Here is a 25,227-nt window from a genome sequence, read left to right as displayed (position 1 = left end):
CAGCTAAGCGCTGTCTCTGTAATTCCAGCTGGGCTTATCACCTCCAGTGGGACGCAACAGCGCCAGTATATCACTGCAGTGCCGCTCTGACGCTCCCGGCAGTGCTCAACAGCAACCCCCCGATTGGGGCGCAACCCACAAGGTCAGAACTGAGCCCCTGCTGGACGTCCGCAGCCTCCCGGGGTCGTCGGTCAACCCTAACCTCGCTGTATGCCAGGGTCTCAACTTCCAGCAGTAGGATGCCACACACAGCCCCCAGGGGCAAGAAGAGCAGAGAGGCTGCATTCCCCGAACCTCAGATGTTGAAAGGGCTATTCAGCACTTCTGACGCTACAATGCACAATCGGGGCCCTTCTCCATGATTTGCTAAACTCAGTCTTCTACCCAGTAGTGCCACAGGACCCAATCATCACTCCTCCTGCTCCAGGCTACTTCTGCAGGCGGCAGCTCCTCGTGGTTCAGGCCTGCATCACCTTCACTGCCTCTGGACCGCCAAGAGCAAAGGCCACCATTTGGAGTAGGGCGCTACACTCCCCGCGTATACATTGCATCGGGTCTCTGCTGTCGGGAGAGAAGGATCGCGGTGCAGGGAGTCTGCAGTCAAGGCGCCTGTGTCAAGTCCTCCCTCAGCGGTAATCAGCACAGCCATGACACCTACAGGGTAATTCAGGCCGATAAGGACACGTCAGTGCTGTAAAGGTAGTAATACTATCTTAACTGCCAGGGGAAAGGGAGAGTGCCATAAAGTGTCCCTGGCAAAGGGCCACTGGGCAAGCAGGCACAAATTAGTGCCACAGAAGTGACCCGCCGTGTAGCTCTCCGATCCTGCTCGGGTTCGCACAGCCGCTGAGCAGCAGAGCGGGACCCCGATTCCCAGGCCCGCCTTCCGGAGTGATCCCCCGTACCTTCAACTGCAGTTCCGTATCATTTCCTAATCCGGACCTCCCAGACTCCGCTGGGGACGCAGCAACCGCTCGTGGGTGCCCAGTAGCTCCTCCTCGCCTCTTCCTGCAACGTATCAGAGCTCTAGTGCGCCATCTTGTCCCTAGCTCGCCAATACTCCGCTTCCAATTCTGCCGGTCACCACAGCATTCTAAGCACCCGGGGGTACCCAGCGATACTCTGGGACACTGCCAGGGCTCAGAGGTCTCCTCGGCATGACACCGGGTTCAGGCCAACATATTAGTTATCAGGATAATTGCTTAGGCCGGCGCGGAGCTTTCGGCTCACACTTCAGCCACTCCCCATAGACAAAGATTCATGTGACAGAAACATGTTGATCAATCAATAAACCTCACCTCATCCTCAGTTTTTTACTTGGTATGAGAAGGATACTTGTGTAAATTGTTTTTATACCCCTTTCAACCCTTTCAGGTGTCTAACGAGAATCCACCAGATGATTAGACAAAGAAACCTACAAAAGAGAGCTCACGTCTTAAAAATAGATTAATACACTCTTGCATTCTCAATCGAAAAAGAGTTCAGGATAAGCCCACCAGAAATAGGTGGTTGGGAGCCTTTACAGCTGCATCGTAATGGGCTGTTCGGTTTCCTTTCCAACTGCCTCCTTATGATTGATGCAGTCAGAAAGGAAACCGGCCGGTCATTTGAGCTGGCTTCCAATGGGCTCAGAAACACCTGTCCACCAGTTGGAATTTGGCCTGTAATCTCAAGGGCAGGCCTTACTGCCGTTGAGATTGCGATGACGGTTTCCGACATGGTTTCCATGCTGGCCTGTCCCACATGGAAACCATGTCAGAAAGCTTTTTTGGGGACCCCCCAGCAAGGCCTTGGGTGTGCAGCCTCAGGTTGGAGGCCAAGGGGGCACCAATGGTGTCCCCCCAGGTGATCCCTGCACCTTGTGGCCAGGGTGCAGAGATGAACTGCACCTCCTATTTCACTATGGGAGGATGCCTTACAGCCAGTTTACGGCTGGAATGCATGCTCTCATAGTAAAATGTAGGAATTCGACCGAACAGTGTTCGGTTGCATCCTAAAGAGGCGGTCCGGACCGCCGACCAGGTGTTGGTCGGTCCCATGGCTGATGCTGTGTCATGATTCTTCCCGATATTATAATGACCCCCTCTAGTGTGAGCAAGTAGTTTCCCTCATTTTCTTCATAATACAATGAAAGACAAACATGCAAACACCTGTGATCTAGAACATTTCTGAATCTTTTCAAGATTCATTTGTAGTCTCTTTTGTTTATATGACTACTGTGAGGGAGGACGTACTGCAGCTCCTCTTGCTTCCACTTTGTGTTCTCAGGGGTACAACTGGAAACCTGCACCTTGCATACTTCTGGGAATGTTTGTGGATAGGAAAAACTAAACAAAGTAGGCTCAGGCATCCACCTGTATTCTTACTTGTAGTGTTACATGAGCTTAGGTCTAGAGATACTCAGCACTGGCGGCACCTACCATGGTGAAAATGAAATATTGCCTAATGGAAGTACGTGTTACCATGCACTGCAATTACCAGAATGCATCTGAGAGAAGTGGGTGCTGAGATGGCAAGGCAGTGTGTTCCAGATGTGCTTTTGTTTGATAAGGCTCCCTTGAGCTGGTTGAGCTGAGGAGCTCTGAGTGATGCGCCTGTGCTCAAGGAGTAGGCTTATGACCTGAATAGATTATGAAATACCTCCAGTTGAGACCTGAAAAAGCCTTGGAAGCAGGAACAAAGTGCCCTCCAACATCTTATCAATGATGATATAACATAATCAATAGGTGCTGCATAAATTATCACTCAAATGTTTGCTTGAATATATTTGCCAATGCAATTACAAAACTGATTTTTACCCTATGCATCAACATGACATTTTCCGAAAATAAACACATTGTGTCCCCTGTCCCAGCTCTTCATTTTTAGTTGTTAAACAAGTTTGTAACCAATTAACATTTTTTTCTGAAAATATGTCCCTTGTCCCCAAATTCCCTCTTTGAATTTTAGAAAATAAACTAACTTTGTCGCCAAAACACCAGATTGAAATTTTCCGTAAACAAACTTTTTCTCCTCAAACACCAACTTTAATTTTTAGTAAAAAAATAATTTGCCCCCAAATGTTGGCTTGACATTTCCGAAAATAAGAATATTTTGTCCCCCAGTGGCAGCTTTTCAATTTTAGCAAGTGTATATATTTGTCTCCCAAATATCAGCTGGGCATTTTAAGTAACTGCTATCTATGCAGAGAGATATTGTCTCTCGTTCAGATGCATGGCCTTATGTTCCTCTTACGGCACTGTATGCCGGAAACAGCTTCTTATACTCAGACTTAGCATGACATGCCCAGGTTAAGTCCATGTCATACCATCAAACCCCACAGATAGCCGTCAAAGGTCATTGATGACTATTATATTGTAAGCAGTGGCATATTGGGATATTATGGACCCCCTACCATTCAGCATAATCCAGGAGTGGGCCCTAGCCAGGCATAGGTCAATTCAAAATGTCCCTCTGAGTTTGGCCTCCAGTCCATTTAGGATTTGGGGCATCCTTTGCTGGAGATCATGACTGACTCCAAAGATGGGAAGATTGGCTCTTAGGGGAGGGAGACTGAACTTCCATTATGTGTTAAGCATCAGTCATTCTATATTCAACCATTAAGTGTTAGTGGTTGGGATCCTTAAACATAGAATATCGAAAACACAAGGGAATCCATGGACCTTGAAATGGAAATCCATAGACTTTGTATTTATTTATGCCAGAGTTAACTACACTGTACACTAACAAGCTTTGAGGACTGTAATAATGAATGGCAGCTGATATGGCTGCAAAATGGTGGACAGGACACATCAAGTCTAACCCCTATCATCCAACCACAGCCAGCATCCACCCGAAACCTAGACTATAGTAAACACCTCCCTCATCTATCTGAATGATCATTTGCTGTGTGTCATAGAAGCATTCCATTGAGATATGAAGAATTTTGTCTGAAGCAGATACGAGATTCTAGTACTGAAATCTAGGTCTTACAGAATTAGGTTGTATAAGACCATATTAGGATTCGTCGGCAAATGACTGACTGTACTTTTCTATTCACTCGTTAGTTGTCCAGAGCATCCTATGTATTCATCACCAGGGATGATTTTGTGGAAGACTTCCCAGGATGAGTAAAGTTTGTGACTGGATTTCTTCTGGTTGGTCCAGTAACATCTCTTTCTGTCTTTTGTCTCCTCCCAGGTGTCAGTAACAGCCCGGGATGATGTCCCTTGCTTTGGACCGGCTCTACCGAATCCAGCTGTGTTTCGGAAGGTGAGTCTTCTCACAGATCAGGAAATTTTCCCATTAAGCTGTGGAGTTATAGTCTTCATTTTCACCAACACCATACACTGACTCTTATTTGAGAACTAAAAGATCAATATTTGTTTCAATGGAAGAGACATATTGAGAGCTAGTCCATTTTATGAGATTGCCATTCAAATACTGTTCATGGTAAGCCACAGTGATACTCTTGAAAATGAAAAAAAGAGGAGGTATCCATCTCTAGCATAAACAGATGAATGAAAAACTTAACCAGCAAATCTTTTCAAGGATTTAGAAAGAAAGGGCCAAAGGTCATCAGACACTAGATGTGCTTTGGTCTAAGCAGATGTTTCAAAGGTATATCTACAGTGGTACCTGTGGCAGAGAAAGCCATGCTCTCTTGATTGTAGACCTGAAAGAAATCACCCTCCTACAAGGAACCGCTTAATAGAGGGCTTTAAAGAGGCTACTGTCCCAACCATCTTTCTCCTTAAAATCTAGCTTACTACACAAAGTAATGAAGAAATGTGAGAAAGAAGCAGGCTTGTTACACAACACGACATACAAAAAGGGATGCGTCCAATAATTCAAAACAGAGGGCAAACCTCTTTCTTTTGATCATATTCTGCCCTGCCCACTTTTTGTGTATTTCGCTAAATTGGAATTCACCCAATGCACAGAAGCAAGAGTTTTCTGATTTTATCGGATCCCGGATTATGCAAAGGGTATTTAAAAACTGCTGCTCTCTCTCACCATGACCATTTACAATTCCAGTCTGTGACAAGTCTTTATTCACAGGGTAGCGTAGCAGCCCGGCACAGTATCGGGAGGCGAGCCTTACATGGTGTAGGTGGTGGTGCTGCAGGTGGACAAAGCCAGCTAAGAATCTACAAGCTGGGGCTATTGCAGGGCGTAAGGTAGACAACTACTGAAATGCGCCAGTATCTCCATGGCCATGAGCAAAGTTTGCTGCTGCCACAAAAACCTGCTGCTGATGCTGCACCTATTTATTTATTTTTAACATTGGTAAGTTGCACACTCTGCGAGTCTTTGTACTCCACAACATAGCACACTTGTAAATGACACTCTCCCTCTAACTGGACACTGTACACTATCATAGATATATCTAGCTCCACAACATGCAACTACTTTTTGAACATCACTTTCATCCAAACAGTCATTAGATAACAAGTTCACAATCAACATTCTCAGACCCTTGCTTGGCATCAGAGTTCAGACCTATGCAATGCACACCAGAATAACCAGTCTCTTGTGTGACCTCCAGGGTGGTAAATGAAGGTTTGGAATTTCAGTTGTGGAACAAGTTCTTCATATTATCAGACATCTTGGACCAGAAGACCTTAGTATTTGTATTTTATATTTATTAAGCACGACAGTCACCCCGAGGGATATCACGGCTCTAGAAAAGCTGTGTCCTTATGTGAAAGTGAGTAACAACCCAGATATCTGAGCAGGGGAGTCAAGGCAAAAGCTGCAAATGTCATCGGTTACATCCTAGGGAACAGTGATGTTTTCAACTTCTTTCTGAATACCATGTAATCTTCCGTAAAGCGAAGATCTAAGGGGAGTTCATTCCAGTGAAGGCTGCCAAATTAGAGAAGGATCGGCCTCCTACTCTGACTTTCTTAATACGTTTGATTTTGGCCAAAGCATGATTGGAAGACCTCAGTTTTCATGTGAAAGTGTAGAAATCAATTTTGTCCTGCAGAATTCAAGGGCCACGCTTGTGTAGCGCTCTGTGTGCATATCACAGGAGTTTAAACTTGGTTCTTTGGCGCACAGGCAGCCAGTAGAGCTCCCTCAAACATTCTCATGCCGAGCTGTATTTGTTTATATTACAAATAAGCTTGGCAGCTGCGTTCTGAATCACCAGCAGTGGGGAGAAAAGATACTCTGGCATGCCCACATAGAGCCCATTTCCTTAATCCATCTTACTAGAGACTAGAGCCTGAGTGATGGTCTTTCTACAGTTCAGGGGATCTATGAAAAAAGTCTTCTAAATAGCTTTAGCGTGGCAAAGCTTTTTCCGCACAGCGCTCAGACTTGGTCCTGCATGGTTAGTACGTTGTCGATAAGGATGCCCAGGTTGTTTACAACTTGTTTTGGTTCCTTGGCAGTCCCTAGTGTCTGAGGCCACCAGGTATTGTCCCAGATTAGGTGAGCCCCTCCAAAAAGCAGGATCTCGGATTTCTCTGCATTTAATTTTAGATGGTGTTCTTTCATCCAAGTTGCTATTTCCGAGAGACAGTTGATTAGGTAGTTCCTTATGTCCTCATGCCTTCCTTTGAAGTCAATTATAAACTGAGTATCATCAGCGTAGGAGCAGGTGTTAAAGCCCCATTTCCTGCCAATCTTGGCTAAAGAGGAGACATAGGCATTGGAAAGGGTGGGACTGAGAGAGGCTCCCTGTGGAACACCATAGTTAATGGTTTTTGAACTAGAGGAAAAGGGGTTCATTTGAACTCTCTGTGTTCTATTGCATGGAAAGGAGTTGAACCACTGAAGGGCTTTCGAGTGAAGTCCCTTTTTGTGCAAAATACTCAGCAGGAGTATGTGAGATATGGTATCAAACGCTGCCGAAAAGGCCAAAAGGATCAGGGCGGCAGTTTTGCCCTGGTCCACCACAGATCTGATGTTGTCCAATACTGTGAGTAGGGTGGCTTCTGTGCTGTTTGAAGCTATACAGCCAGTCTTAGATGGGTCTAGGAGCTCATTGGTTTCTAAGAAGTTAACCAATTGTTTGATGACCAGGCTATCCAAAACCTTGGACAAGTAAGGAAATTGGAGATTGATCGATAGTTTGCAGGGTTCTGGGCTTCCATGCCAGCTAATAATGGGAATACATCGGTTTCCATCCAGATATCTGGGAATACTGCAGATTCCAGGGATGAATTAAAAATGTGGGCAACATACGGACATAGGACCATTGTGAGCCAAGAGAAGATAAAGTGAGGACATGGGTCAAGCGCGGAACCTCACTTGACCTCAGTAATTGCTTTTGCTACCCGCTCTTCAGAGAAGGAGGGGGCAGGTGCTTAAGTGAGAGTGTGCTTCAGAGTGGAGAGCCATGGTTTCCCAATCCGGTTTGTTGGCAGTGGATTGGTTTTTAAAAGAGAAGTTGATTTGAAAGATTTTGTCCATGAATAAAATGCTGATTATCTCGCTATTGTCTATTGAAGGGATCATTGTTTGGAACATGCTGGTTGGCTTGCAGAGCTCCTTCACTCTTTTGTAAAGCTCTTTAGGTGGATTACTGTTGTCCTCTATGCGTTTTGCATAGTAGTTTTTCTTAGCACGTTCAAGTGCGTTGTGGTGGATCGTCAGCTCCCCTTTGTAGAGCTGTCTATCACTGCATTCTTTAGACAATCTCCACTTGTATTCCAGTGATTTGCATTTCCTTTTTAGTAGTCTAAGTTCTAGTGAATACTAGTGAGTACACTGCACAGATGGGATTAGTGAATGTCTGTTCTAATGACTTCCTTGCTTCACAAAGCCAGGCAGTGTCGGTTGACTCTTGGAATTGGCAGCACCCTCTGGACTACTTTGAACTGTGCATTCTTCAGGGATATATTTTTTTTCCTGATGCAGTTCATCATCAATTTGCATTTACTAGGGCATGCATAGTGGATGTAATTTCTGGCATTCTGAGTTCAGTGCATGCTGATGACACTTTGATATACTCTGAGTTCTGTAACAACCATCAGGGCCACTCTAACACATTGGCTGAACTCATCTTCAAGGTTCAATTCTAATTGGGACTATGTAGTCTCAATGGAAAGCCTGTAAATTCAGAACTGTCAGCAGTATCAGACATGGTGAAGTTGGGAAATCCGGAACAGCTAGCATGTGCTTTGGATATGCCAGTCACTCTACCAAGGACTTGGTGCCAATTTCCATTTTCCTCATTGCCCCTCATAGTTAACCATTCCCACCATCTTATTAATGAATTCCCACACTATAAGGTTGAGGATCTTGATATGGAGCAGTCCCTTCCTGTCGTCTGAGGACTAATGCACTCTGGTCCACCCCTTGTTCTCAATACCTATACTGAGGGCATTTGAAAGGACACAATGTGTAACTGTGAGTGCTTCAAGCAGCAAGGATCAGTTGTTCCAGGCTGAGAAAAAGTGCATGCATGAACAGAGTACAATCATGCTCATGCAAAAGTCATGATTCTTAAAGCCATCTACAGTCAGTGTACTCCGCTACCTTCTCAACACATTTCTATCCACCAAGTAAACAGACACCTCTATTAAACTGGAAGAAGAATGTCTTCACTGCCCAGGCTCTAAAGGTAAACATCTGGAGACTTTTGTGTACTCCATTTCAGAACACAAATGGCATCACCTTCCATAATTTACTTCACCTCAGGACTTCCAAACCATCTGCAAAGGGGCATGTGGTTGTTCAAATTTCTTCCAAAACTTTAAAGAAAGGTTCTACCCCACATTCTCTCCTCTGGTGCAGACCTGCCTGGTATTTCCTTGATGAAGAATTCAAAATAAATAAACAAAATTGTAGTTACTGGTGTTCTCATTCACAGACTATTGTAATGACTTCATCTTTATAAGCACACCTTGGGGCATATTATCAAGGACGGCGTTAAAATTATCCCCGCTTTAGCGGCAGGAAACTGCCGCTAAAGCTGCGATAATGGGCTTGATAATATGCCGCAGAGAATTCCAATAGAAGCCCATGTTCACACCAGAACATGGGCTTCTATTGGAATTCTCTGCGGCATATTATCAAGCCGATTATCGACGCTTTTAGCTGCAGTTTCCTGCCGCTAAAGCGGCGATAATTTTAACGCCGTCCTTGATAATATGCCCCCATATGTTCATCTTGGGAGATACGTTCACAATAAATATAACAGTATAATTCATTCCATCCAATCCAGCACTGTGTGATCTCATCCTTTACTACACCATAGCCATACCATACCACACAAGTCATATATATATATTGTACTACAGTGTTCATACCCTGTTAACCTAACCACCCTCTCTTTTACCTATTTCCATAGTGCTCAGAGTTTCGGGAGTTCTTGTTGGCCAAACTCATCAATGCAGAGTATAGCTGCTACCGAGCTGAGAAATTCGCCAAGCTGGAGGCAAGCATTTATGCAATGACTGCATGTTGTTAATGTACTTGATTCTAGGAGGTAGTCATTATGAACATGGCAGAGTGGTCTGTATGTACATACTTGATTGCTATCTCCAAGGTTTTTATGTCAATTTGTTTTCATCTAAATCTGAATCTTATGTCTAATTCTTGCTCTTGGATTCCCATAACACATGTAAAGCAGCTTTTAGTATAGACTACTGAAGTAACCCCTCACCTATCAGTTTAAGTGTGAAATGTTGTGTTTCAATGATGGTATAGATGATTCTACAATTTCATTTAGTTTGACTTTTCCCCTGAATAGTTATTGAGATTCCAGGGATAATAATCATAGGTTTTCTAAAGAAAGTCTTTACAACCATGTAGGAGTAGTGTTTGGGTCAGCGGGGCTTATGAGAGCCATCATGTCATACCATCAATTAGGTATTGCACCATACAATCACCTGCCTGTTGTCTACACACTACTCCACCACTGTGCTATCAAATCCAATATATGCATGTCTATTACAGCTCATATATTCATTTATGTTTCCTTCCACTTCAGGCCAATCTCCAAGTGACCCATCAAATATGACCTTTACATTTCCAACATTTGACCAACATTCTACCACTCATTACTTCGATTCAATCATGCGTTAAAGCCTTCATCCTTCTAACTTTCCTTCATTCATCCTACATGCATATGTACCTCAATTTCTCCTTTAACTCAGCCAAACATTCATCCTTCATCCACCCAATCCAACTCTTTCATATTTCCATTCCTTATCATTTTGAAAATGTTCCTTTCCTACAACTAACACATCCATGCCCTTCTCCATTGTTTTCTTCAGCCTCATACCTCCATCAATTCCCCTCCATATGAAATATCTTCTTAATTCAGTGATTGATTTTCTTATTCTCAGCCCCTGTATCCCTTCCTCCTCTCTTCAAACGTAACTTATCCTAGATTAGTCAACTCTTCTGCAATATATTTACAATGTCATTGATCTTATATCTACCCATGATTCCTTAAGTATTTAAAGTTCTGATTCATCCTTTCATTTTCCATATATTGTTCCACTGTGAACTCTGCCATCTTATGCATTCAATTACTCTGTGACATTGGTGATCTTTCTGGTTTGGAAAGCTTGCCTCGACATGTTCAGAAAAGAGTGTGCCTATCATTTTTAGTTTATGTGTTTATTAATGTATATATTTATATAGTTTTGTGTAGCACACTCAGGGCTCTTGGTTGAAAGAGTCCTTTACACAGAAAGGATGCATAAAGTGCAAGTAAAATAAATGAACATCAGAGGTTGTATCCAGTCGCAGCCGGCTCAGGTAAGCGCAGTGGGGCGATGGGTGATGGGGCGGTGGAGCGGGGTGGGGGGAATTTGACAGACGAAAGAATAGGTTTTATTTATTTATTTAATTTTACCTATTCCGTCATCTGCCAACGGTCCACCCTCCCACCTGCCCCCCCCACACAGCCCCACTACGCTATTGTTGATGTGTGAATGTACGCTGTATCTAGAATATTGAAAGATACAAAGAGATCTGGAAGCTTCAATGGTAGATGTAATGCTATTGAGGATGTCGAAGGAGTCTAACCAGGGTTAACCTGGAGTTGCAAAATGAGGGGCAGGAGGGGTAGGGAGGTGAATGTGAAAGATATACTATTCAGAAAGGACATCTTCAAGTAATTTGTGTATCATTAGCATGTTTTTATAGGTTTTGCCAAAAGTGAGTGGAAGAGTTAAGACAGGTTCAGGACCAAGGAATATTCAAGGATGATTTTATAAAGTACTCAATAAAAAATAGAGAGCGGATGTGAAAGAGCAAAGTCAGGTTTGATCCTTTGTGAACGGTTGCTAAAAAATTAAGTAAACCATTTTTGAATGGTCAAGAGAGATGTTGATGACAATCATCCAGTAGCGTCTGAGATGGGAATTAAGGTCCTTTGTCTGGGAGGCAGGAATGGTATCAGAGAAGTCGTTTGAGGATTTTAGTTTGGAAAAGAAGTTGAATATTACTGCTGCAGCCCACATGAAGATGTTCTTCTATTTTTGCCCTGCAGGAACGGACCAGAGGAGCCCTGATGGAAAGCTTGTACGAAGAGCTGCAGCTTCGGAGCCAGAGCATGATGGGACTTGTGAGCGATGATGACAAGATGGAAAATGGTGGAGGGGGCTTCTTTGAGAACTTCAAGGTGAGCAGGAGTGGGAGGTAATCATCCATTCATAACTTTCACCAGTTTCAGACCTGAGAGTTCCCACATGTTCAATGGCAGGGCATCCCATCACCTTCCATTCTCGCTTGAAAGGCTCATCAACCAAGAGCATGAGCTGGTCACACTGATTCCATCATCATCATTACCAATAACTGGAACACAATCGTATTTTCAACTTGCCTGTCTTGAAACTTGAACACTGGCTTCCATGCTTTGCCTTCATCTATTTTCAACTTCAAAGCAAACATAAGGCCAATACAAGGAATACTTCTAGCCAGGTCCAATCTTTGGAAACATGCCAAAGTCTAAATATTTCCAGCTGACCAATGCCAAAGCCTGAGAAACACCTTGGAGCATCAGCAAGTTTTTGGAAAAGTTGCAGGACATTATCGTAATGGCCCCCCTTGGTCATGGAATGGAGGACTGATTGGATACCTTCTCCTGCATGTGGGCACCAAATTTTAACTTCATGCAAGACAGATATCATCCATGTGCACTTTAAGCAGCAATAAAACACCAATGTCTTCTCTGAAATGTACCCTGGAAATATGTGTATCATAGGATTGTGTAATGTGACAGGAAATACTATTCTATCATGTGAAAATATATAATAGCAAAATACAAATATATATATACTAAAAAAAATACGGTGTCAGTCAAATGTAATCTAATGCATCAGGAATTCCATGCTTCCTTCAACTTGGTGATTGGAGCAACCCTTGGCCTCAAGCCAAATTCAACTGATTTGTGCATATTTTTGTTTCAGCAGTATCACTGGATGTTTGACAGAGAAGAAAGATATGCAGGAGGAGAGTTTACCACTCTTTACATACCTTATCAAATGTTTAAAATTGATGTATGTGAGTGTGAGATGTGGTCCATCGACCCCTAGCAAGTAGTTCTGATGGAGGTCAATCACTGGTGAGTAACACAGTGAATAAAATCAGGGCCTCAGAAGGGATTCACTGGGCCTGATTCACAAAGGTAAACTTGCACTTTAGTGTAAGTTAAACATTTTTTGCTATTCTTGACCAAATTTTACAAGTAGTATCTTTAAGACTATCTCAAAAGTGTGCGTAGTCTCTGCCACGAGTGCAGTGACTCAACAGTCGTGAAGGTACTACTCGTAAAATTCATTCGCGAAGAGCAACAAATCGTAAACTTACCACAAAGTGTTGGTTTATGTTTGTGAATTAGGCCCACTGTGTTTACTACATCCAATAAGTGCCTTTGGTCAGAAAGCCGAGACTTCAGGACAGAGAGTATTACACTACAGCAGAAAAACGTGTTTAGTCATATATTTATGGAACAGGTGATGTTAAAAGGAGAATGATGTTCAGCACCATTGTGAATTCATGGTATGATCAGATTATAGGTGCTTTGCTTCTTTGTGCAAGTGACCCGGCGCATTGCTTGTAGGAAGCCAACTTATCCAGAGTGCTAGAACATGTTGGTATTTTTGACTTGCTACATCTTACAGGTCTCCATGAAATGGTGACTTTTTTGGGACAAAGGTGACCTGCAAATAAATTAATTTCCACCTACCACCGGGAGATATGGAATGAAGCTGTGAAATGGTGGGGGTTATCAGGTGATTCAGGGTCAATTCCTGAACCCCTGTGCTGTAATTCCATGTTCCAAGACATAAGGGATGGACTACATTGAAGACTTGAGGGAGTAGTCTTTGAGGGATTGATATATTAAATCAATAATCAAGAAGCATGGAATTGCACATGGTGCTAGAGAGTAGGTATTTTAGGGTACTGGTAAGAATAGTGCCTATAAGAGACCTGTGCTATGTGATGAAATATAAACTGAATCAGTTAAGAATGATAGTGGACTTCAAGAAAATGCAGTGAAAGGAATGCTGTGGGTCATGCTATGAAGAGGGAGATTGAATGTTTGACTTTATCAGTGGATGTTAGATTCAAGATTCTGGTGGGTGATTGCTCATGTGTTCAAAGGGAGAATTACAATAATATGTCAACTCTCTGATATATTTTCTATAGTGCATTTGATTTTCCATCAGGTTTGTTACTCTGTCTGCATATGAGGGAGGATAGCTGGAAAAAGCAGACTTAAAGCACACAATGGTGAACCCTAAAATTTGATAGATGACATATTTTGCTGGATTCACATATTAGAAACTAGCATACCTTTTTAAGTGTGTCTGTTATTAAGACGTTAGTTACACGCTAATACTTCACATAGTCAGGTGTGTACATAGGGAGACCCGGATTTATTGTTGGAAGTCTGCTTTTTTGGCACAGTCTATTTTGACTCAGGTGTGGTGAATAATGTTTGATAGCGAAAACACTTCCCCTATATCGCTTCCATTTTATCTTGGGGTGATGAGCTCGAAGTTGAGTTAATTAGAAAAATGTACTCCAGAAATTGACATTGATTCATTTGTTAATTCATTCATTTACTTATTTATTCATGCATGCCTAGAATCGACAATAATTCTGAAGCTGACCTTCGGGTTTAAATGGAGTTTTCAATCAAAAGCTGAGAGGGCCAGAGGAGATTTAGAGACCCACAAGGGTTTACTCCCCTATTCAATGACCAAACAAAACCCCTGGTGCTCCTTTAATAGGACGGTTTCCCTCACCCACCCAGAAGTGGCATGCTTCATCAAGGGTAACTCCTCGCATCATGAACCTAGTCATGATGCAGGCTACAAACCCCTCTCTAAAAGGGAGGAGCTCAGAGGTGTTTATGAGGAGAGAGGTAAACTAATTACTTTGGATGAACTGAGTGTGGTGAGGGTTCGGAGCAAAAAGTGAAAGTGTGAAAAATAGGGCAATACGTGCTCCAGGGTATGCAATAAACATTATTGGGGTGTCTCTGTGCTAGGAATAAAAACCAAGCTAGAGCAGGAAGGAATTCAACCTGCCATAGAGTGAATAATCGGTCGACATGTTTCAGCCTGATACCCTCGACAAATGTGTAGCGGCCTTCTTCAGGACCTTATATGGTAGCTTATGCAAGGGTATGTGCAAGACAAAATATAAATTCAGCGAAATGAAACTAGTTGTTTTATTCAGAATCAGTGGTCGTTGTGGAAGTCCACGTTTTTAGGGATCCACTGGTAGTTTACCTAAAAAAAAGACATGTTTCAAAACAACATCAGCATAAGTTATCTTTGATAAGATACACTGTAGCACTCATCCTATAATGTTTTATTTGTAGGACCTGTGTTTATTCCTGGAACTTAAGTCAGTCTGTCATAACTATCAGTAACCTAGAACCTCGACCATGTGTGTTAACGAGGTGCAAAAACCTATAGAAACTCAGAATTGTGCTACAAAAGATGTATAAGGACTTACCCACAAATGTCAGGTATCATGCCTCATTTGTAACCCTGGCGCAGAGCTCAAGGGGCCATCAAGTCCTAGATCACAATGAAAAGACATTAACAGATAAAATTGTCAAGGGTCAAATGGGTAAATGAAGCAACTCAAGTTAATAATGCTACTTTATCAGCATCCCACATTCATATGTGCCATACTGGTGGAATTGCTTAATCCTGGATGAATGTTCCACCCAATGTTCAAAAGATTAGGACCTCTGCGCCAATAGGAGTATGGTTGCATGTGGACGGTGACCTAGTAGAACCCTTCAGTCTTGCAGCCCTTACAATGTGCCATGGATGTCGTAGCCCCAATTGTACTTAATCTAAAACAGAACAGTAAAGTCAATTGAGCGGCAATAGGCTGTCCGTCATTCTAAACTACAATACGAGACATCTTAAATCTAATGCTCCTACAAGTCCGTCAAGTTAAGATCACTGTCATCTATCTCTTTCAAAGCTCTTCCTTTAGATTGAGTTTAAAAAATAGCATCATGCGATGACTGGACATAGTTATCTTGCAAGTTCTGGGATCCAATGATTGAATTGGTTTCTATAAAAATCCCACTGCAAGAAGGAAAATTCCAATTGTGTTAGTCAACACTCGGGCCAGTGCTTCCATTTGCCCCTGGCAAGTTCACTTCTGGTGACTAAAGATATGCTCTGGTACTAGATTCTCACCCAAGTAACTTTTAGCTTGCCTTGTGACAACAGAAGTGAATCAATGGTAGTCCCACACAATGCTTCTTGAGTTCTCAGGAAGACCACTTAAGGGAGTTGCCACAGTAGTTCAGTGACACTCCAATGACTTAATATGTGAAAATTGTGATTGTGTTAGGGACGAAAAGCCTTTCTCCGAATCCTTCTTAGCCGCTGTTCATTCAGAATGGGGTCCCCCACAACAATTGATTTTGTGGTCACAAAATTTGGCATTTAGTCTTGCAAATGAGATCTAGGAGTCTAGTAAATCTCATATGGTATTCGACTGGAAAGAATAAAACAGGTTTTGGTGTTGTACTCAAAGATTCACAAAGTACAAATGTTACCTAGATTGAAAGTAATGAGGTTTCAGACCTGAAAGTCATGATGTCATTACAAGAAATTGCAATGAGTATCCTCTGTGATGTTGAATAGATGTTTATTAGAGGGTTGTCAGAGTGAGGCACTGGCAGCATACATATTTTACCAAGGAACTGAGTGGTGTGAGGGGCACAATTAAGACAAGGTGAAATGATAAGACTTCTCCAATGAACGGAAATTGCAACAACACGCTGCTGTCTGAAGATATCTTTAGGGCATAAGCAGTATTTGACTATAAAGAATAAGACAGTGTTTTACTCGATGCGAAGTGGGTTCAAAGTATCATAATGCATAGGAGTTATCGAGCCTGAAATGATGTAATCAAGCCTAGACTTTAAGATGTTACCATCTGAAGTTGTGCTGCACACCCCCTCTGATGTTAGATGTCAAGACACGTAACAGCCCGATCAGGGATTCCCCTGACATGGATCAAACATATAGGACTGGGGAGATGTCTCTAAGTATTTAACCAAAGGTGCCATCCATGGAATGTGAAATTTGCCAGCATGGACCTTCCTGACACTTTGGATGTGTTGAAGAGGGTGCGAAAAATTGCATATTCTATTAGTTTCTTCCATTTCAACTGAGTAAACTCACAACAGACTTAGAAGCAGGGTGCTGGTGAACTCATATATCTTGTATTGGGTTGTAACTGCATTTATATAGCACCTACTATGCCTAATGAGGCATTAAAGCCCTTATTGGGAAGTAGAGCACTACTCTTGAGCCCATGATTAGTGATTACTTTATCGGTTGCTGGTTATCGAGTTCCCAGAAGAAACCCTTATATGGATTTGTTTGTGGTGAATGAAGAGGGAGTTAGAAGTTATTGCTAGTGGTGTTGGGGGGTGTTAGTACCTGAAAGTGATTGGTGGGGTCAATAGGTAGGGTAGTGGAAGCTCAGAAGACTTACAGATTGCAGGCAAGTGATTTCCAGATTGTGAATGGGGAGGACAAAAGTGTCAGAGACAGAGGCATAGGTGATGACACAAGTACATATACACAAGACAGCCAGAAAGCATGCAGTTTTCTGTAGAATTCAAATAAGAACATGACAAATGACAGTCAAGTATCAGCAGCAAACTATTAAAAGCACACAAGCTGAGAAGGGCAGGGGTGCAATGGTGGAGTGGACAGGGGTGGAGGTTAATAAGGTAAATGAAATGCCGCAACAGAGAAGGGGTGGATGGATTAAATAATAATAGAAAAACAGTTGGGCGGTATGGAGTAGGGAATATAACAAACTTGATGTGGGGGCGCTACACAAAGACCAAAGTCAGAGCTGGGTATGTGGGGAGCGTGTTGCCCCACACAGGGGAGAGGGCAAGAAAACACATGCACTTCCATAGAGTGAACTGTCAAAACAAGAGGGACAAACACAAGAACAGGAAGAAAAGCCATTGGGTAAGAAGCAAGCAATTAACAATAAGGCAAACCAATGGTAAGCAATGGGCTGACCCAAAACCCGCTGTAAGAATTGATTTTGTCCAAATTGCACTTTGACAGTAAACAACTAAAAGCTGTTTTTATTCAAGATCACAAACTAGAAGATTCAAGACACCCTTGTGGTTTTTGAACCCTTCGGTAATTTTGACCATATGTATCTTGGGTAGCAGAGTACAATGAGTATGAAGTTAAAGGGCGAAGCAATTTCTTTGTCAAGAGTGATACCAGTTGCAGCAAATTATTTTTCCCTATAAGCACTAGGTACAGCAGTATTTACAAATTCAATTGTAAAAAAAGTTTTTGAAGTGCTACCAGCTGGAAGTCAAATGCCACGTCACAAATCAGCGTCAGGAGCACGAGCACTAAGACTTCTGACTACAGTAGATTTGGGGAGGTAGGAGTTCTCTAAGGATTATACTTTACAATAAACTCTGTATTTCTGAATGTGACAGTCACCAAATTCTTAAGATTGCATCATCATCATCTATTACAACTGTTACACTAAAATAAATGAGGGTTTGGGTATGGTCAAAGCCTACCTCCATTGCTGTTTAATTTAAGCATATACAATAGATGTTTGTGTTTGAGGAGTCCTGTCACAGGCCTAAAGCAACCTGAATCAAGGAGTACCATGGGATTGTTTCAGTGGGATGATATATGCCATTTCTCTTCTTGTTGCAATCATCTGGACATAAATCTGTGTTGCAGCATACCTTGTCACCATCTCTCGGGTAACTGCATATGTAGATGGCACTGTACTTGTGAATTGGTAAAACTAAATCTCTCACTTGAACGATATTTTATCTGTGTGGAAATAATCTATTTCCCTTGCCAGCTTAACATTATTTCATCCTTTTCACCTTCTTGTTTCTCATGGGCTGTCTGTCCCCTTGCCACTACCGATATTTCTCTCAATGATCAACTTTTTTATGTATTGCTTCTTTATGTCTCATCTCAGCAGCCTAGGTTTGCCTAAATATAACTGCATTTGCTTCTTTGCAACATGTGTATCTTTATTCAATTGTTTATGAATTTGGTTTTGTAAAGAGCAAGACATGTCAGATTCCTTAACTGCCTGTAGATAAATCTGAAGTTGTGTCCTCCCAGGCATCACTGTGGAGTCAGGTTCTCGTCCTGCCTGACCTCGCTTATTCTGTTGCTGTTGAGGCCTTATAATGCTTGATGGGGGCCAGACCCGTCCTCAAGGGAATGCACTGCTCTCAGAGGAGATTGGTTGGGTTTTGAAAGCCTCCTTGAAGACCTGCCGGCCTTTCCCAGTATGCCAACACATTGCGGGCCCAGCAGCTTCATGGCTTGATCCTCCATGTTCTTTGTGGTTGGATTTGAATTGGATTGAATCTGGGTGGCGCGTCAAGCCCATCTTGACGTCATGATGGTTGCTGGGGATGGGCTAGTCTATCAACACCTCCAACTCTCTATGGTTCTTCCTTGACCTTTAACACATGGGTCTAACCCGCATTCTGTTTACATATCATTTAAAATTTTACAATTTTTATACTGTGAAAATCTTTAATACCGACTTTATCCAGTCCATTGCAATCAAAAATTAAGTCTTATTTCAATTACAAATGATGCTCATAAGAGCTTTAAAATAGCATGTATGAGGGTTTTCTCTTCATGTCTCCTAAATTGTCCCTCCACGTTCCCATATGTGTCTCTGACTTCACACTGTCACCCCACTTTCTGTTTCTGCTTCTTTCTTCTATCAAGAAACATGTTGAAAAACCAAATGAGCGGCTTCTCTCCTCTTGCGCATGTGAGCAGGCCTTTAGACCAAAGCATGAGTCTCCTACACCATTTCTGGAGAAGGCTTGACTGAACACCTCTCTTTCTTGTTCTATGTCCACTTCTCCACCTCTCCCTCTGTACCATTCTCTCGCTCTTCCTTTTTATTTGTAGTGGTGAGCAACTTTTTGTCTCTCTCGCTCTTTGCACCCATATTATTTTTATTGTTTTAATTAGGTTTCCATCCATTTTTTTCTCTTTGCAAAGTTTGTCTGTCTATCTAATACAGGGAGAGCATGGATACAGTGCTGATGTCACTGAGAAAGTGTCTTCTTCCTTAAAACTGCTGTCCCCTTGTTTGTAGTGTATATCTATGTGTCTTTTTCACTCTGCTGTCTCTCCTCTTCCTCTGTGGTTTGCACGTTTCCAAATGTATTTGTCTCTCTTGGTCAATCTCTTCCCATCTCCTTCTCCCCACTTCCAACTTTGGTGCTTTCTTCCTACATGTCTGTCTGTCTGTCTGTCTCTCCTTATGTTTGTCCAGAGAGTGATCCGCGGACGCAGTCAGAGCTTAGATACGCTGGGGATCACCCTGAAGAAACCCCCTTCTCAATCCCGTCCAGCAGTGGCCAGCCTTGTGCTCACCCACAGTGTTGCAGAGGGACCAAAGGCAATTGCTGCGGTAAGTCTTTCCGTTCCGCCCTCTTGTGATTCTCCATGCCTCACTGTCTTTCTTACCTCCTTTCATGTTGGGCTTGCATCCACCCCTTTGTAGTTGAGTGTATCTCCAGACTTTCACCACATAATTGTTTTCTAGTGTCTCTTTCTATTGTGATGTTTACCAGTCAAGCCTCCAAGCCCGCTCTTCATTATCACCACCCACTGAAAATGAATTCTTAAACCACTTCAATGGCTCTTGGTATGGTATTTGAGAGTATCCACATACAGCACTGCATACAAAGATCAGTGGCAAGAAGAAGCCATCTTGCACACAACACAGGAATAGCAGATGAATTTAACCGAGAGATTAGTAACACATTGTGTTGACCCAGCATGCGCAACGTAAACAATCGTGTTGGTTCTCATTTTGCCATGTATGGGAAAAGATTCCCACTATGGAGACATGAGCTAAGAAGATATTCAGGGGAATAATTACAAGTCCCTATCGCCACAGGAGCATCACATTTACAGAGGTTCCTGTGGCGAAAGGGCTTTGCCTTATTTACAAGGTGGCGTTAAGCTACTTAATGTAGCTTAACACCGCCTTGGAAATAAGGCACCCTTTCACGCTATACTTATTGTGAAAAGGGTGGACAATGAGTGTTGAGGTGGCCGTTCTGCCGCAACACCCACTGATTTTTATGCTGCCCCATATTTACAAGGGTGGCATAAATTGGGGCAGTGCCAAAATTAAGACCAGGGAAAACATGGTCTTAATATGGCAAAATGAGGATAAATGTTTAATTTCTCCTCGATTTTGCTGTTTCTATGTGTACTGCATTGTGCAACCCATATAGAAACAGCAAAATGCCATGAATGATTGTTTATATGCATGAAGGCACACCTTCCTGCACATGAACAATCATTCCCTCAACACAGACACCTGCATTGGCGCTAGACAGCTGAATTTAGAGCCAGAGCAGGGAAAACACAGGGGTGCACCATATTATTGTAAATATGATGCATCTCTGCATTTCTAAAGTGCTGAAGTGCGGCATTAGCTATTTTGGAGCTAACCCACGCTCCGCCACTTTTGCTGAAAACATGCCCCTCAGTCTCTGAGTTGCTGGCTGCTTAAAGTAGTCACACTTTGTTAAAGCACTCAGAGGAAGCCCCGACACACAACCAGGAAGGCACAGTCAATGGAATGGCATCAAACAACAAGTTGTAATGGGCGTATCAACTAAAATGAATCACCTCATAATGTAAAGAATCAAGAACTAGTCTCTTCAAACCAGTAGAGGTATTTTTTTGCCTAGACAATGAGCGATAGCATTCAAACATTGACAAGCCTAATGAGTCTTCTAATGAGTTTCCGCTCTAAAAGTCAAAGCTGAGACCTTAACACTGCAGCCTCATATTTCTTACCCTTAGTGAGAAATAGGCTGAAAAGGTCAAAGCATGCCCGAAGCCTACATCCCTGTATCTACGTGCAACCTGCAGAGGGCCACATCTGTCCTTTTCTAGGTAGGAGAAGCTCTTACTATGGGTGCTGTGGAACTTCTAAACAGAACGTGGCAATGCATAGATTTTAGTATTGATAAACTTAGTTGAATGAACATGGCTCTGATTTTCTTGCGCAGAAGCTGACCTGATTTAACAATAATTTATTCAGCGGTGGGTATATTTGAATTTCCTCTTAGGAAGCTCAGTTGCTGTTCATCCTGTATTGTCAGTACACTCAGCTGGCTTGCAGCCAGGTCTAGAGGTCCTCCAAGTCAGAAGACCACCACAATGTTCTGAGGTGCTGTGGCTGATGCCTGAACCTATGAGACTCCTGTTGCCAGTGGGAACTCATGGCAATATTAAGAAGTTGGATAGCAGGGAGCTTCTGGGGATGTTGACAAGCAGTTGGGTTTACATGGCGTCCTTCCTGACTTGAATGATAAGGACCATGATGATTCACTTCCCATGCTGTCTCACCCCATTCCAGACCACTCACTGCCTCATCTCTTTGAGTACTCAAGGCTTATCTGTAGGGTCCAAATGAGTGATTGCTGCCTTTAAAGTGGACTTAAAAGACCCTTACCTGGTGTAACCCCCTCCAGCAATCTAGAGTGGGTATTTTTCTAGGAACAATACGCATGGATCCCTGTAGGGAAATCCATAAGCAGTCTGATGAATACAATAAAGTACATGTGTACACACCCCTATATGTTTTGTATTGGTTAGTGAAATTGAGAACCTACTAAAATATTGCATCCACTAGATTAGCTCTAACACTATATTGTAACATAAGTCTAGATGCAAGATGTGGAGTTAAGTACAGTGAGCATATACTTACTTTCACAATGTAGTCATAGGCGATGTAGGCGATACAGTTGATGCAATGTTTTGTTGACCAATATTTCGACCACAATATAGTGGCAAACAAGCTGCTAAACGTGTGGTATGTAGTTAGGGTCTATGTCCTTAGCCTTAGATGAATGGAAAGAGCTTACTACTCTGCAAAAGGAATTCTAGAAGATAAGGACAAAGGGGGTTTATCTACTCATGCTGTGTATGCTGTCCAGGAAGCCACTGATTTTAGACTCACAACCTCACCTTGAGTTTAGTGGAAGGGATACTCTGTCAAAACCTGGCTGATATCCTGTCTGACGTATTGCAAGTGCCATAAGCTACAGAGGATGAGACATTCATAATGTTGGCGACACAGTGGCCCAACCATGGCCCAACCGTGGCCCAACCTCCAAACTCTAAATAAGGTTCTAACTCCTTCTCTCTCAGCAGGACGAAGTTAGGCCTTATAGAAGTAAAACAGCTTTTTTCTATGTTGACCATAACTCATTGGGCACAGGGTCAAGACTGATTTGCATATGGCTGGATCCAAACTGGAATGGCATGGTGAGCAAAAAAACAATGGATTTAGGCCCAGATCTCTGTACTGGGGTGAATGTATTACATTGTTCTGCATTCTGTCCATCAATAGTTCTTTTTGCATTTTTTAAACTATAAACTACAGCATTGTGCATGATGAGAGATTAAAGTTAATCCATTATAAAAAGACGTGGAAGAATTTCCGAAGGAAAGAAGTAGAGTTGAGGAAAACATAGGGAGGGGTAGCCATATCTGCTAGAAGAAAGGGGTTTTAATGAACGTTTTAACAAAAAATTGTGTTTGAGGAGTTCTCATTCAATCTCTTGAGATATTTGTGATGCAGCAGGAAACATACTTCTAACACCCTGTTGAGCGACCAACACAATTGTGTGTGTTATCCTGATCATCTGCCATGGTCCCAACCTTATTGGACATAGAATGGATGCCCTGAATTACAAATTGATAAAATCAAGTTAGAAAATGTATCCCCCGGATGCCTGGGTTAATTGTTGCACTCCATTTCCTGTTTTCTTGTGTGTAGTCCTTTGCTCTCCCCAGCAGAAGCCCATCAAGGTCCAGGGGAAGCCGCCTGCGTGGACGGCGGAGCAGCGCCATCGGGATAGAGAACATTCAGGAGGAGGGAAGGTAGGATATCCTTGATTTTGTTTTCCAGTTCCCTACAGGTCCAGATCCATCTTTTGGGTCCAGAAGGGTTGCAAAACAGACAGCTCAAACTTTAAGTGAATCAAAAAACAATTACACATTTTATAAAATCATTACATTAAAAAAATGAGAAGACAATTGAAATTTATAAAACAACACTTCAGAATCAAAACCCAAAATGTGTTAGCTCACTTTAAAGCCAGGAATGGAAAAGGCCATCCTGAAACTAGGGCTGGGCGTAACTCGCTGAGTTTCAGTCTGCAGAATTCCACAGAGTTACCTGAAAACTCTGTGAGATTCCAAGGAGTTCGATGAGTGGGTGGAATCAGCATGTTGCGCTGATTTTTTGTGACTTGAGTTTGTTCCACGCTGCAAAATCATTGCGAACTGCAGCACGTGCGTGCCAAAGGGTGCTGCTTCTTTGCTGCCACTCAACTAGATTTTCTACTTGAGCAGCAGCTTTCTCAACATGGATGGTAGCGGCCGCTCGCATTGAGAAAATCTCACAGGATGTCGCCCTAGCGCCCAAAAATAGTGCTAGGGGACACCAATTCTTGCTGGTGCTCTCCAGCTTACCATTGACAAGCCGCGCATGAGAAAAAACTCTAGAGTTTTGCCCGAATTCAGAGTGTGCAAAACTCCACGATCACCCCCAGCAGAGCAGAATTTATCGCCCAGCCCTACCTGAAACCAGAGGGAATCCCATTCTAGAATCTCAAAGAGAGCTGTACTAGAGAATGCCTAGGACCTGATCTATGACAATGTACAATTTAAGACACAAAGGAGGGACAACTCAATTCTCCAGATCTAGAAGAGGGGCAATCCAGGATGGGTTTCAGTTCAGAAGCAGGGTGAGCTGGGGTGCTGCTACATAAAGCATAACAGCATATACGTAACTTGGGCATTCAATGGCGTTCTATAAATATCAGAAAGAATTAGCTTTATCTCTCTGCACACATCATCAGCGATACAGCAGGGCCCTGCACCATCTTGACACAAGAGCTAGGAAACCCCAGAGAAAGATAGACTTTCTATAATCAGGTCAGAACAAAAGCAAAACATGTCCAATGGTGCAAAAGATCTCCATGTAAAAAGTCATACACATTATGCTTTGAAAACTGGATTTGGAAGTGAGAAAGCTCGGGTGCCATCCTTCACTTTCTTTTAATCAATGGCCTCTTTTTGTAGCCTGAAAGTAAAAGGGCTTACTGGCAATTTTAAATCTCAGAAACACTGTGACCATTCTGACAGCACATTGAAATTCGGAGTCTGCATCTTGAAGTTGAAAAAAGGATTTATTCCAAACTCAGAGTAATATAAATCAATTGCAAAAACATGCTGTAGATGTACACAATTATTAAAGGAAGGCCAAATAGACATACAATATTGGTTCTTAGCAACAAAGAACAAATCAAAATCTCTGTGATCTCAATACAAAATTAAGAATAAAATCGAATGGGTGGCGGAATGGTTTCGACCCTTCTCTCCATACATGGAAAAGATTTGCAGTATCTACCTATCTCTACACTAAACTACAATAGAGGAAATCCTATTGATACGAAGCAAGGAAAGATGTCAGCCTCAGAACCTTAGTAGAAGTCCCGTAAACAAAAGATCATGTATAGCATAAAACCACACAATCAGAAGTCAGTGAAAATCTGCACCTCTCATAGTCACACACATAAAATTTGCGGCATATGACCTCACATAATTCAACCTGTTATTTCCATTTCCCATGAAGAGTTCCAGCACCTTGTACTGTACTCCCATTTCCCAGTCTCCGCTTCTCAAGCGTCCTTGAATTCCTTGC

General features: G+C 42.5%; 1 protein-coding gene across 3 annotated transcripts in view; it reads left to right on the top strand.

Annotated features, from left to right (window-relative positions):
* Positions 1 to 25,227, top strand: part of LOC146813071 (rap1 GTPase-activating protein 1-like) — a 267,450-nt gene that overhangs the window by 217,054 nt on the left and 25,169 nt on the right. For all 3 annotated transcript variants that reach the window (XM_085620062.1, XM_085620063.1, XM_085620061.1), the window contains exons 15-19: positions 4,180 to 4,251; positions 9,287 to 9,373; positions 11,441 to 11,572; positions 19,762 to 19,899; positions 23,296 to 23,399. In XM_085620062.1, the coding sequence (XP_085476188.1) occupies positions 4,180 to 4,251; positions 9,287 to 9,373; positions 11,441 to 11,572; positions 19,762 to 19,899; positions 23,296 to 23,399 (533 nt within the window). The remainder of the gene's footprint in view (positions 1 to 4,179; positions 4,252 to 9,286; positions 9,374 to 11,440; positions 11,573 to 19,761; positions 19,900 to 23,295; positions 23,400 to 25,227) is intronic.

This window comes from Triturus cristatus, chromosome 7 (genome assembly GCF_964204655.1).
Source record: "Triturus cristatus chromosome 7, aTriCri1.1, whole genome shotgun sequence".
NCBI classification, from domain to species: Eukaryota; Metazoa; Chordata; class Amphibia; order Caudata; family Salamandridae; genus Triturus; species Triturus cristatus.
The sequence above is the reverse complement of the archived record's forward strand: the minus strand, read 5'-3'. Positions and strand labels throughout refer to the sequence as shown.